The following is a 14,836-nucleotide window of genomic DNA, read 5'->3' as shown; positions in this document are numbered from 1 at the left end:
TGCGTCAGCTTCGTATTCCCTAGTCAGGGACCCCATTGGTCTTGGCCGCTGTCCTGGCACGCTGGGCCATGGCTTCTTGGGCCGGAAAGTTTTGGCAACCGAGCAGGGCCGCCTCCCAGTCCTCTCTGGTTGGATTTGGGTTCGTGGGTAAAGAATGATTGAGCTGGCATGCCCATATCATGTGGTAGGTGTCAGCCACCTCCGCACAGTACTGGCAGAGGCCGGAAAAGGAAGAGTCAAAGCGTTTTGGTAAATAGACGGAGAACAATACTCTCATCCACCTACCTGAGTCATTTGCAGGCCGGAGGAAACTGGCAGTGGGAGTGTTGGTAATGGGTTTTTATCTCTCTGTAAATTTGGAGAGGAACGTTCTCTTCTGCATCACAAGAGTCATCGGTGGGCGAGGCAAAGCATCTTAAGGTCGCATTGATGTTCACGTGCAGAGATCGCCACGCAGAATTGAAAGATTTTATACTTTGACCTTAATTTTCTCTTCGATTGATAACCCATACCCGTCGAGGTGGTCTAGTGATTACGGTGCTCGATTGCTAACCCGAAGGCAGCGGTAGCCAATCTTATCCGCGGTGGCCGCTGTTGAGACGGTCAGAATTTCCGGAGCCCTCCGCTAGGGCGTCCCCATATGGTCGTTTTCGGACATAATGCCACAACAGTTATATTATTGCTGAACAGATGCGTACGTTCCCATGGTCACGTAAGAGCGGGGGGGGGGGGGGCAAAGTGATCCCCATATATTGCACGAGCCTTGCTGAATTTTTTTTCTGGGGGAGGGGGTTCTCAAGTATGCTTTTTGTATGTACGTCCGTTTGTATGTGTGCGAGTGCACGGAAGCGAGATTGAAAATTTTCGGGGGGTGGAGTTGAACCACCCCTAACCTGGCTATACGTCCCTGATACATTGGCAAAATAGTAAGAAGGTGCTACGACTCCGGTGGTGGGCGCAATGTCAGCTCCGTGCATTGGCATAATAGGAAGTCGAGGGAGGGGGGGGGGGGGGAATGGGTGCAGCGACAAAACCTCCCCCCCCCCCCCCCTGAAGGGAAAGCCTGCGCCCATCTACATTGCTAAATCTATGACGTTGAAATTACTGACAGCAAAGCTTTCAAGTAGTTCATCAGTCTGAACGGATTCACTCTTTCACTTTAGTGCCCGCTTTATTGCAACGTATAGAGCACAAACCCTTTTTTTCTTTTCCCTCTCTTCCCTCTTTCTCGTCTTTCTTGTCCCCTTCCCTAGTCCCCCAGTGTAGGGGAGCCAACCGGTTGTCTTTCTGGTTAACTTCCCTGCCTTCTCCTTTTTGTTGCTTCCTCCTCCCTATAGAGCACAAACGTGTACGGGCAGCGTGGGGCAAGCATGCGTTTCGCAACGTCCACGGTTTCAGTGTGCGCTTCATCAAAAAACAACAGGAAACGTAATGAAGTCGCCTGTATGGCTTCTGCGAAGGCCAGACGACCGTCTAATGACCCATTGCTGCAAGCAGGCCTACTTTTGCGAGACTACAATGCGCCCGGCCTTGCACGCTTCGTAGCCACGGTTATGATGACTTCAAGCAACCGCGCTCCTGCCGATTACGCCCAGTGAACATGCGGGTCAGACAATACACAACACGCCCACGGCGCTGTTTATTCTCTGCATTGCTCACCAGTGCAGCGCGTGCACTTAGGCTTGCATATAGAGCGGAAAAGACTGAGTCGCGACGTTTAGGACTGCAGTATAGATTTGCACAACCATTATGCATTCCTTGTTGGTTTTCAATTAACAATCAATGACAGCATGACGACTTGTACTGGCTCGCTGACCTATATTAATTGGCTGACAGCATGGCACTGCCTGAAGAGGGTTTCAAAACATCCCCCGAAAAATTTTCAAGTTTGCATGTGTTAAGTTTTTACCGTTGTGCTGAGTTGTATATTGCGTGTGCTGCGGAGTTTTATGCTAAAGAAAATTTACACGGACATGTAAAAACACACGCATGAACACATACAAGGAATAGTTGACCCCCCCTCACCCCCCTCCCCTGGAAAAAATATCTGGCTGCGCCTCTGGCTGATAATGCCTCACAATCATATCGTGGCAAGTGAAACTCGGGTAGTCATTGTTAACTTGCTGATAGTTTGCTGAATAATTCACTTAAACTACACAATGTACTTCAATGGAGCATACGTAGGAGTAAGAGGGGATAGAGGTAGTGCAACAAATGCATGCTAGCAGCTATGCGTCTACAGTCAATCCACGCTATGTCAAACAGCGTCGATGTGTCAAATGAACCGGCCAGACCGATAACGCCTAGCTATGGAAAGTGAGTTTTCTGGGTAAACACATTTGAAGAATATAAAGCAGGAGAACCAAAACATCACAAACAGCAAGAATGATTTTGCGTGACCGTGCGGTATGACCGCTTACAGTAATGATAATAATTGTTGGGATTTTACGTCCCGAAACCACAACATGACTATTAGGGACACCGCAGTGGAGGGCTCCAGAAATTTCGGCCACGTGTGGTTCTTTTAACGCGCTGCTAAATCTAAGCACACGAGCCTCTGGTACTTCGCCTTCATCTGAATGCGGCCGCCACGGCCGGGATTCGATCCCGCGACCTGCGGGTCAAACCACAGCGGCACGCGTTTCTCTCTCGCGTCCGTGTTTGCACTCCTTATGCCTTCTTTCGTGACGAAAATAGGAAAAAAGAAGACGCGCTGCTCCTCGCGTACGCCGGTGACCTGTTTTCCGTGTTGCTCGGACACCTGTACCCTCGTTTCCAAAGGCTAACGCGCGGATCCAAATTTAGGCCCCTCTTTCAGCGCCGCCCGGGGAACGCGTATTATATTCACGCAGTCAAAGAACCACTCGGACGGCGAAAGCACACGAGGGACGCAGCGCCAACTTCAACTTGTTCTTGAGCGAGTTGGCGCCTGATTTTGCTAAACGCGTACTTCTGCGGCAAAGTTTAGGGAGCGTTAAAAAGGGATATTCGAGAGGAAAACGATTTTTCGCGTATTATAGTAAAGTACGATTTCACTGGCCCGAAGACACCATTCGGAGATGACACTTGGTGTAAGCCAAAAAAAAAAAAAACTCGCGAAAAGAAAATTATTTATTTATTTATTTTATTGATTTATTTATACAATACTGCAGGCCACAAATGGGCCCAAGCAGGAGTGGGGGTGTTGCAGAGCCTTTAGAACAATTATACAATCTTTAGCGAGGTAAAAACAATAAACAGGACAATACAAAATATTTGGAAAACACTGTAAAATATTAATACAAAATGTTACAAGTCAAACATTTGATCAATAGATTTCAGCACATTGTCAGATGAAAGAATTTCATGCGGGAGGTTATTCCAGTCGGTTATAGCGCGAAGAAAAAAAGAATACTTAAAATTGTTAGTGCGCGCTGTGATAGGCGAGAACTTTGCAGAATGGTAATTCCTGGTGGGACGCGATGATAACGGAGTCAGGAAGGCCGATGTTTCGAGTCTCATATTCCCGTGTGATAATTGGAAAAGAAATTTTAGCCTATTCATTTTGCGTCGAGATTCCAAAGTAGGGATTTTATTCATCTGCATTAGTTCTGTCGGGGAGTGGGAGGAGATGCCGGGGAGATGACGGGGAGTGGGAGAAAATGTGGGAGGAGATGCCCCCTCATCAAACAACACGGCGTCGCAGATTTTGAAGGCGTCTACTGGGTCCTGCGTAGTTTATAATCGGTGAAAATGATGTCATCTGTGGGTGCCGTTCTCCTAACATACGAAGTTTCAGAAAATCTCATCGAGCCCATGCCGCGAAAATAAAAAAAATACATTTTGAAATTCGTGACGTAACGCGGAGATTTCTTCGCGATATTTAACAATGGAATTTCAGCCTTGATTTTCTGCGCTAATAATGACGTTAGTATAGTGAAACTTTTCACATAAATCTTCTCATAGTACGATTTATCAATCTAAACAAGTCATTGTTTCTCTTCAGCGTCCCTTAGAGGTTGTCGGAAAGGGCAGAAACCAAACGGTGAGAGAGAACTAACGTATTAGAAGCGTTTCATGTTCGAAAGGGTGGGTGCGCCTGCGTCAGTGACACATCAATTATACTGTGTCAGTCTGAAATATCCTTTTTTTAGAGAACGGCTTACGTGTTCACATGTTGACGTTCGCTCTTTCACGGCACCACGCATACGTGGAAGTTTTCCTGATTTGCAGCTCTTGCCGTAAATGAAAAGCGCTCCTCCGTCTCTTTCCTCGGTCCTTTTTTCATGTTTTTTAGCTTTGCGCCAGGAGTAACACGTTAAGAAAGCGCTAGCTTGCTCTTTTTCATTACATGCGATTATTTGCGCTACTTCATACAAATATGTGCACCCAACATCAGAAACAGTGAAGAAGGCCGCATTTTCGCTTTGGCAACATAACCTCCAAAAATATTTCATCTTGTAGTTGGTTAATGTTGCATCCTACACAGTCACCAACTAAGCTAAATAAGATCACGCACTAGAGGAGAAATTCGCCTTTGTTGTAGCAAACAACGATGTTGTAGTGTCCCGCAAACTTTATCTTTAACCAAACCTTAGTGCAGAAAAATGTTTCTATACCTGCGGTGTGGAAGCCCAATTTTTTTTTCTCTGAACTTATCAAATTTGAAGATTGAAGTTTATTTCGCCACAGAGTTACCCATTTACATTTTTTTTGAAGTCACAACAGAGAACAACTTAACGATTAGGAAACCGGTAAGAACAAATCAGTAGTAGGATTCTTTGGACCATAATTTAAGAGTATTTATGCTGCGATCGGGCAATCGTGACATTAACAACTAGTAAAAGCCAGAAAGTCAGGACCACCCTCCTCCTCCGGCCGCACACTGTCAACGCTTTTACTTGAAGTGACCGCCCCCCTCTCCTCCCCTAAATTGAGCGGTGATTTTTCGTCCGCTTCAGTTTATTCCAATTTACGTCACAATGGGTACATAATAGTTAAAGACAGTAATTAGCGTCCTTTAAGGTTTCCCTGGTCTAACTGTCCGTTCAATTCACGGTTGCGTCTGACATACAGACGCTACAGTAGTTCTTCGAAACTGTCTAACCGGGTTCTTTCTTCCAACCCGGTCTCGCTGAACCATGCATGTCTAGCTGCCGCTTGCAAACGCAATACACGCAACCTCCGTCGTCCTACCGGAAGCGAAAGTTTATAATAAAGAGATTGAGGAGAAGGCGGAAAGCGCGCGGCGGAAGCTCTGGCCTACTTTCCTCGGCCGTGCCTTAATCACCCCTCTCTCTCTCTTCCTTTTTATCTTCATCCCGAGTTGCTCCGACCAGCTGCGCGTAAGAGACGAAAAACCGGTTCCGGAAGGATTACACTGTCTTCCGCCTTCGATTACGCGTTCTGCATCGCGTACGCCTAAGCGGCGGGGTCCAGCTGCTTCGCCGCGCTATACGGATTCATAAATGCCGCCGCATGAAACCGGCTGTTTTCGCGTTTTCTTTTTTTCTTTTTCTTTTTCATCTTTCCAGGCCAAAGACGCTGCGTCGGGACGTGTAGGAAGCATTGTTTATACGCGAAGGCGAGACGCGGGCTGGTTTGCTCGCGCTGTTTTTCACACGCACGTACCCGGTCTCCTCTCAACGCCTTGTCCGGGGGAAGACATGGAAGCAGTGTTCTCGCGATCTTGCAAGATGATCCCCGGCTCACTGTGAAATGCCTTACAGGGAGGATTGTACGTTATTCCACTACAGAAAAAAAAAGCAAAGAAAGAAGGCGAAGATAGAACGGAGGGACGACATCTCCCGGAATTCCTAGAAAGGTCGAGCTCTTCTTTTCCTCTACCCGGATGCATGCAGGGCCGCGCGGATGGGAGAGCGCCTCGCCAAATGTCAGAGGTTGTTGCGTTGCCTGGCCCAGCAAATAAACGTAAATCGGGCCGGGCACATGCAAAGCGGGCAGTCTGTTTGCACCTCAACAGTTCGGGCTCAAGAGCTGTGTTTACTTTAGTCACAGAGCCGCCACCCCCCCCCCCTCCCCATCTCTCGATTCCTGCTCGCGTGACCTATTTGACTCCTTCTGCTACTACTGCTACTAATACTACTGTGGCACCGTTGATCAGGTCCTGGATAAAGTGTCAGTCATAACTGGGAAACTTCATGGAAAAGTTGTGGTGTCCTGGCTATACCTAGAACTTCACGCACAGGGCGCGATTAGGAGTGTAATACTACTACTACTACTACTACTACTACTAATAATAATAATAATAATAATAATAATAATAATAATAATAATAATAATAATAATGTAACTACTACAACCATTGGTGTCGTCAGGGGAAGGGAAGCTTCCTCCTCCCTGAGCCATCTACCCCCCCCCCCTTATTGTCGCGCTCGCCTTCTCTTGAAGTTTAGTTCATTACTCTTCATTAATGACAAAACAGACAATTAAGCCAAGCAAGGCATCGGGGGCATTATTTGTTGTTATTCTAAACTGTAGTGTACTGGTTTCGGCGCAAATTGATAGAAATTGAAGCGTACTCGAGAAATCATCCGTTCCGTCGGCAGGATCCGAAGCAACGACCTTTCAAATTAATGACCAGCGGTTATCTCCCCTTCTCGCTACATGCCCATTTCTTTTTTTTTTATGTCGATCAAATTATTCCTATAGCACGCGTTTGTTCCCTGACCCACTTGGTCTTCTTCTTGTCCCTTAACATTACGCCTATAATTTTCCTTTTCGTAGCTCGCTGCGTCGTCCTCAATTGCATATACTTTACGACAAACCCGCGGAGTCACGAATTATTCGCGAAGCTCGCTCAAGGCAGATCGACCGACTGCATCAAGAAGTGTGTTCACGTACTGTGCGCTGTGGAGAACCGGGTCGCGTCTAAAAGGTCACCACTCTCGATGCTTGCGTTTGCTTATTTCGTGGCAACTGACATCCATCCACCGATATCCAGCGTGCCTGCATTTGTCTTCGTTGCTGTGGAGCAAGGGTCGGCAACCTTTACAGGATCAGAGTTGAGTTGCATTAAGCCGGCGCGCTGAGGTCCGGACAACAAACCGGGGGGAAAGGAGGAAGGGGGTTGCAGCTGATAAAAAAACAAACTTGTACAGTAGACAATATCTGTTGCGTTATTTAGTAAATATAGTTATAAATATATATATATCATTAACGAATAACGATGATCGTTATCTACAATCAATAGATGGCTTGCACGTCACATCATGGATGCAACTTCTGGAAAGAACTGGGGCTCAACGGGCTTGGGTGAGAAACAAGTTGTTTCTATGTGAAAACGACGTGGCAGGAACGTCTCTGTGCATGAATAACATGAAAAAGCATGCACGCCATGTTTTAATAAGATGAATGTCACATCGGAAACGCCACGTCACCGCACTCTGGTGCCCCAACGCGGTGGCGCTTTCAGTGACATCAGTGCAAGTCATCAGCGCAAGATTAGGCGCATTGCCAATAATCTTTATAGTTCACCAGTATTGCGAGACGTTATATGTATACGACAAACTCAGGACTGGGAACAATGTTAAGTGGCCCCGCCGTGGTGGTCTAGTGGTCAAGGTACTCGGCTGCTGACCCGCAGGTCGCGGGTTCGAATCCCCGCTGCGGCGGCTGCATTTCCGATGGAGGCGGAAATGTTGTATAGGCCCGTGTGCTTATATAGATTTGGGTGCACGTTAAAGAACCCTATAGGTGGTCGAAACTTCCGTAGCCCTCCACTACGGCGTCTCTCATAATCATATGGTGGTTTTGGGACGTTAAACTCCACATATCGATCAATCAACAATGCACAGTGGATGCGATATCTCTTTGTCCCTGTATAACCACATTCGATGACAAAAACAGGCATGTCGGCGTAGCAACTTTTAGTCGAACAAACGCCCGACGACGTTAGTGGAGCAGTCTTCCCTACATGAGGGATTCGATGCGGGTTCGTTGACATCGTCAGTAAGCTTCCTCGTAGCGCTCGTATAAAGGACAGGACATAGACAAGACCAAGCGCTATGTCTTGTCTACATGTGCCTTCATTTTTTTTTCCCTGTCCTTTACGCGCGCTACAAGGAAGATTCCCTACATGCTTCGGCCCTCCCCAGTTATCTGAACATATAGCGATTGCGTCCGAACGTTTATAAAAGCGAGAAAATCGAACCCCCAAAAAAGGCAATGATAAAACACACAGCACAGTGAAGCAGCGGGATCGAATCCGAAATGCCTCGTCTGTAATACGGTGCCAGAGCCCGTGTGGGAGAGCGCTCGAGATTTCGGGCTTGCGCGAATGGCGACACGGAACGCTGCAGAGGCTATCCTCATCGACGGCCTCATTTGCATCGCTGCCGAAGTTTCTTGGAAACTCTTAATCCCGATGAGAAAACTCCATCGCAACGAGAGGACGACACGGATGCCTGTCCCCCTTTTCGCTGTCGGGCTTAGCAGTCGCGAATCTAGCTTTCAATAATTGAGCATTCCTGGAGAACGCAAGCCTGCACCCACGCTGTCTTTTTTTTTTTTTGGGGGGGGGGGGGGCGGTGTTTTAATTGAAAACGCCCTCGTTAAAAGTGAAAGACGTTTCGCGTATTGGTTAGTTTTTTTTTTTCGGTGTGACGCTATGACATGAGAGTTGGCAGTACATTAAGGGCGTGAAGCACCTTATAAGACCGCACAATGTCCCTCCGTCCATGAACTGTCTACAGCAGATGTAGAAACGGAAACATCTGTGCACAACAAAAAAAGTTATCAAAAAGCCGTGGAACATGCAGAAAAAAAAGCCACAACACCGAAATAAACACCGACATTTTCCCGCCCATAAATTAAACCATATAGCAAAACAAAAGGTTAACAAGAACAAAGTAAAAGACTGCTAACCAGAACAAAGTAGAAGGCTACGATTCATCACCATGTGCACTTTGCTTCGTCCCATCGCCAGCATTCACTTAGTGTTTGGACTTTTATCTATTGAAAAATCATGGTAGTTTGCGCCAAGCGTAACGGGACGGCTATATGCTCTTCCATAGTAGATTACAAAGTACTCGAATGTAAAGAACTCTTTCTAAACACATACGGGGGTGCAAAGCCATCTTGCACCTCTGCAGCTTTGAAAGGAGTGGGAAGTTGATATATCTTGGGGGGCGGGGCTCGGGTTGTACAAATTCTGCTCTGGCTTTAGGGGGGCTTAGTTCCCCTACCGACGCCCATGCGCTACAATATGCACTCCGTTAGGCTCCCGATGTGAATCGTGCGACACTGACGAGACCATAGAACATCTACTGTGTTCATGTGAACGTTTTGCGAGCGAACGCAACTTGCTGCGCGAAACGTTAGAGACACTAGACAGTAGACCGTTTTCCCAAGAGAACATCCTTGGTTCATGGCTCTACGCGTCGCAGGCCAGCAAAGCGACGCGGGCATTGCTAAGTTTTCTAAAAACGACCGGACTACGCGACTGCTTATGAGCGTGCAATGGACAAGGTCGCATCTACACACACGTTGCCCTTCACTTCTCGCTCTCTTCTCCTTTAATCGCCTCATTCCTTCCCCCAGTGCAGGGTAGCAAACCGGACGTGCGTCTGGTTGACCTCCCTGCCTTTCATTTCTTACCTTCCTCCTCCTCCCTCCGATAGGATCCCACTTTGCGCTGTTTGTAAACTGTGTTCTTGCGTGCAAGCGCGTAGTGGAGTAGCGCGCGAATGTGGGAATGCCGCGCAGCGGGAAGTACAAAGCTACGCTGTTCGGCTGCTGACGCGAAGGTCGCGGGTTCGATCCCGGCGGTCGCATTTCGGTGGTGGCAAAATGCTTAGTGACCCGTGTACTGTGCGATGCGGGCGCACGTTAAACAACACTAGGCGGTCGAAATTTCCGGAGCGCTCCACCGCGTCGTGCCCCGTAGTCATATCTGGTTTTGGGCCATAAAACCCCAGATATTGTTGCTACAGTGGGAACACCGCATTGCGCCGAGTTTGTTCAATATGACATTTCACAGTTAGACAAACTATGAATCGGTTTCGACTAATAATCTGTGCTCTAAAAACTCTAATGTCTTTGATTTCGCCATCATGCGTATATATGCTGCGTGAGAAAAACAGTATCAAAAGTATCGCTTTTAAATTTTGCACTGAGATTTTTAATGATGACGTCTCTGATTTCACTGTTTCTTTTGTCGTACTTTCTTCGTATATGGCACAACAGAATTTCCTGCCTGTGCACTTGGATTTAGGTGTATACGTTCAAGAATGCGGTGCCTCATAATGATACGATGGTTTTGGCTCATAGAACCCATGATATTATTATTATTATTATTATTATTATTATTATTATTATTGTTGTTGTTGTTGTTGTTGTTGTTGTTGTTGTTGCTGTTGTTGTTGTATTCGCAACAGCCAAGAGATATATGGAGACTTGACCTATGTATAAGATAGCGTCCGCGTTAAGACTCTTTGGCACCGTGATATGTAGAGCAGCGCCAACTTGGGACACAGATATTGTTGCTCACTGCCTTAAATACCGACCCCCCCCCCCCCCCCAACGCATACTATGTATACGCATATTCCTCGATAGAAACCGCTTTTGGCGTGCACATTAGTTTTCTTTTTTTTACTTGTTATTATATTCAACGACACGGCAGCGGTGCATGTCTTCACCAGCCCCTCTGCAGTCGTGTTTTTTTTTTTTTTCAACGTGCGTATCTCGCACACTGGCATATTTTTCGAGGTTGCACTTTTGAATTAGGCAGTTTTCGAGTGCAGGGCGCGATCGATGATAACTCGATACAAGTGTGCGCGTCCTGTCACCCAAACGCGTGGTTGCCTCGGGAGCTACACAATATACGCGTCCGGTATACCGCCGCCGTCGCAACCCGCACCAATATCAAGTTACGATTGATTCGCCTGCAGACGACTCCGAAAGGGCAACCCGTTTGTCGAAACGGGCGCGTGTTTGCGGAGAAAAGCTTGTTTACACAACCAATGTTACGGCGCGCCCATGCACGCAGCTCGGTGTTCGGTGCAGGCTAACCACACGTGCGCGTTATTGCGCGTCAGTGCGTGGGGTGAAGACTTGGCGCCACGCTTTCTTTCTTTAGAGAGAGAGAAACTACATGCAGGCTTGTGTAGCCGCGCGTCCTCTCTCTCCGTTGGGAGAGGGCGCGGCGCCGAGTCTTCACCACTGCGCTGAAGCGCCGTAACGCGTACGTGTGTGGTCAGGGCTTAAGACACCAAACTTTTGCACCTTGTTTTCAACTGGAGACCTCGTTTTCACGTGTGCGGGACAAACTTTTTTAAGGCGCGTAGTTAAGTTAGTTAATTAGCTAAGTTGGCTAATTAGTTAATCGTAGTTAAAGCTCGTTTGCACTAGAAAGACTCGACACCGACTTTGGTCTGCCGACTGTGTTTGGGGGGTGTCTTTTGTCCGGTCGTCGTCCTATGTAGACTGCAACGACACAATCAGTCCACCGATAGTCTTTGGTAGACTCCGTCTGCGCCTTGTCGTGCTCAGTCTTTCATTGGCCAATTAGGGCGCGTTTACACTAGAGAGAGACGACACCAATTTTGGTCTGCTGACTGTCTTTGGGAACATACTTAGTCTTGTCGTCGTCTTATTTACATTGCAACGACACAAACAGTCCGCCAATGGTCTCTGGAAGACTCCGTTTGCGCCTTGTCGTGCTTACAGCCTTCCGTTGGCCAATTCTATAGTCACACTGGAGGCACAAGGGATATACCGACTAAACGTGCACACCTGCGCACCATTTTCAGCCGTGCTCCCTGCTCTGCCATTGTCTCTCTTCGGCTACGCGGCGCAGCCCCCGCCACAATCCATGGCGTCGATGATCGGGGGTGGGGAGACACAAAAGGGAAGTGAAGGAAAGATTTCCGTGGGGTGTGCAAGATGTCTATTCAAACGTCGTAGAATCCTCGGACGGGCCATTGTTATCTCGCTCAAGGTTTCCCCCTTCGTGGTCGTTTGAAGCAAAGCCATGGGCGAATTTTCGGTCAGCCGCAGATCTCCCGACGAAACGTCTGTGAATGCGTTTTGCTGGTGTTTTTGGTCAGTCATTATGTTACATTACGACGACATGCTGCCTTTTAAGGCGTCTTCGTCGGCCTAGTATGGCCAGGCGGTCAGACGACTTTGCCGGCGGGACGTCTGCCTCGTGTCATCGTGTCAGTGTCATGTCGTTCTAGTGTAAACGCACCTTAAAGGCACCGAGCTAGACAGCAACAGTTCCGGCGGCAAGGTTAATGCAGCTGGCCACCTGACCACGCAGACCTGTGACGTGGCGGCCGCCCCACCTAGTGAAGTAAGACGGGGGGGGGGGGGGGGGGCAAAGTCAGCCCTATACATTGACATAATACCGAGGGAGGTCGCTAAGACGATCTTGCCTTCCCCCCCCCCCCCCCGAAGGGTAAGGATGCGCACGCTTATGGGCGCACGCTAAGAACAAAGTAAAACACTTGACGTCAGCGCCTTATCATTCCCACCAAATGGTTCAATGGAGCGAGCCTTAGGAACGTTAAAGGAAGGCATGCGGAAAAACGAAGAAATTCCGCTGCAAACTCGAATATCAAGACCTCTACTCCGTTGCCGCCGCACGCCAGTGAAGGAGGGCAAGTATCCAGCGGAGCTTCTGCTGGGGTATCAAACACGAACGAAACTCGACTGCATTATGGCGACCGCTGAGGATGTTAGAGCAAAGCGGTGCAACGAACGAGAACAGCGATGTCATGCACAACGTTTGAGCCTAGGAGCTCAAACGTCCTCCATGTAGTGGATGTTTTGCGCAGGATCATTCTTCGGCAATAGAACGTTGCCCAGCAGCAGCACTTCCCTATACTATAGGACGTATTTTAACTGCTTACGATACGGTGCCACGAAATAATACAAAATCACTGAGGAACAGAAGTCATACTCATTGTATTTGTCTGTTCTCCGATGATATTAACTAGTGCTAAATATAATGAAATAAAGCAACGTAAAAAACAACATAAACCAAGCAATGACTCTAAAACAGGAAATGGCGTATCCTGAGAGTACTCTTCGCTAGCCATTCCTTTGCTACATGTGTTCGCTATATTATCTTTTGCTTGTTCCCAGTTCATATTTGATAAGTTTGTTCTTACAAATTCACATGTGAGTCAACGCTCTTTTTGCGTTCTAAGTTCCTTCCGCTTTTCCAATTTTTTTGTGTGTTTTTTTCCTTTCATAATGCAAGCGTCCCACTCGCCCAACTTTCAATCTTTTTGTAGTGTGTGATACTATTTGGTTGTGTACGGCCGGGCATGGCTCAAACGACGGCGTGGCAAACGAGTGCTTCGTTACGAAGGTTATGTTGAAAGTTTTGTGATTTCTTTTATTTCGCGTACAAACAATATTCAATCAAGATCAGGTGTCAGTGTGGGAAGTGCACAACTGCATGACGTGAATCTTGTACATACGAACGCATGTACGAGAGACAAAGACGGAGAAGTTGGTGAAGACAAATTTTTATTTGAGTCGTAAGTTTATCACTGGTTAATTAACTCATAATGAGTTTTCTTGACTACCCACAAGTGTAATCCATGGACGGTGCATAATGTCGAGCTCTCTCTGTACGCAGATGAGGCTTTGGAGAGCTTCATCGTTGAGATCGTTCGCGCCCACGAGAACCGGGTGTCGCCAGTCAAGAACGTTACTTCGGACCCGAACTGGAGTTTTGGACACTCATTCTTCTTCTCGAGCACCATCATAACCACCATCGGTAAGCGACGACCGCACCTACCTTTCGCGCCTCATGCCACGCAAACGTGAGCATAGCGATGACGATAGTTATAGCGCGAGAACAAAACGACGACACAGAGACAAGAAGGACCCGATGTACATGTCTTGTCTCTGTGTCCTCGTTTTGTTCTCGCGCTATAACTATCGTCATGCCATACCAACTAGCCCAAGCTGCCACACTTTTAAGTGAGCATAGCCATTTGCGTGAGTACCAAGCGAAAATAACGCGTCAGATAAAGTAGTGGCCCTCCAAAAGTATTACCCGAAGTTGATTTCCCTAGGCTCCCGTCGTGTATGTACACTCCGAGCGTACCAGTTACCTGAACGCCGTTGCCAAAGTGAAAATTTCTAACCGAGAATCTAAATATAGTGTAAACAATAGTTTCAGCGTTCACTTGGGCCAACTGGTTCCAGCTGAAAACAATCTGGTCCCAGTAATGCAAGCGAACGGCTCCAGTTAAAAGTCAGCTACCAGCAGGTACCATAAGCTGTTGTACTGAAAGTAATTGGGCCCACTTGGGATCTTACTGGTCCCACCAATGAAAGCGAATGGCTCCAGTTACAAGCCAACTAACTGCGAATTGGTACCATGACATGGGCGTCTAGAGGGGGTGGAAGAGGGGGGGGGAGCGCACTTTTTTGGAATTGTGGACAGTGCTTTTCTACGCATGCCACAGCACGAGCATAGATTAATGAGCGTACTATGGTCACAGACTTCAGGTTTGCCAGTGAATTTCGCACGTTACGCATCATACTGACTACTGACACTATATTGACAACCCTTGCCAGTCATGTCAAGGCAGTGAAAGAGAAGCTGCCAGCGCTGAGTGCATCTTCATTTGGGGGAGATGCACCCTGTGCACCGCCAACAGAGGCGCGGAGATAGAGGAAGAGGAATGTCGGTCGGCGACTAAAGTAGCGTCATGCTTATCGCCGTGCAGGCTCTTCCTCTCCTTCGTGATTGGTAGGCTTGTTTACAGTGTACTAGCTTCTAGTATACTGTAGCTTGTTATAGCGCTAGCGCCATTTTGTCTGTACGACGACAACGGTGAGGAGGAGGCACTGCACTAAAGACCCTAAAATT

General features: G+C 47.7%; 1 protein-coding gene across 3 annotated transcripts in view; it reads left to right on the top strand.

Annotated features, from left to right (window-relative positions):
• Positions 1-14,836, top strand: part of LOC119166896 (potassium channel subfamily K member 1) — a 177,122-nt gene that overhangs the window by 148,007 nt on the left and 14,279 nt on the right. For all 3 annotated transcript variants that reach the window (XM_037418286.2, XM_037418287.2, XM_037418285.2), the window contains exon 2: positions 13,592-13,732. In XM_037418286.2, the coding sequence (XP_037274183.1) occupies positions 13,592-13,732 (141 nt within the window). The remainder of the gene's footprint in view (positions 1-13,591; positions 13,733-14,836) is intronic.

The sequence above is a fragment of the Rhipicephalus microplus genome, chromosome 6, assembly GCF_043290135.1.
Source record: "Rhipicephalus microplus isolate Deutch F79 chromosome 6, USDA_Rmic, whole genome shotgun sequence".
NCBI lineage: Eukaryota > Metazoa > Arthropoda > Arachnida > Ixodida > Ixodidae > Rhipicephalus > Rhipicephalus microplus.
Note: the sequence above shows the minus strand (reverse complement) of the source record. Positions and strands in the feature narration are given on the sequence as shown.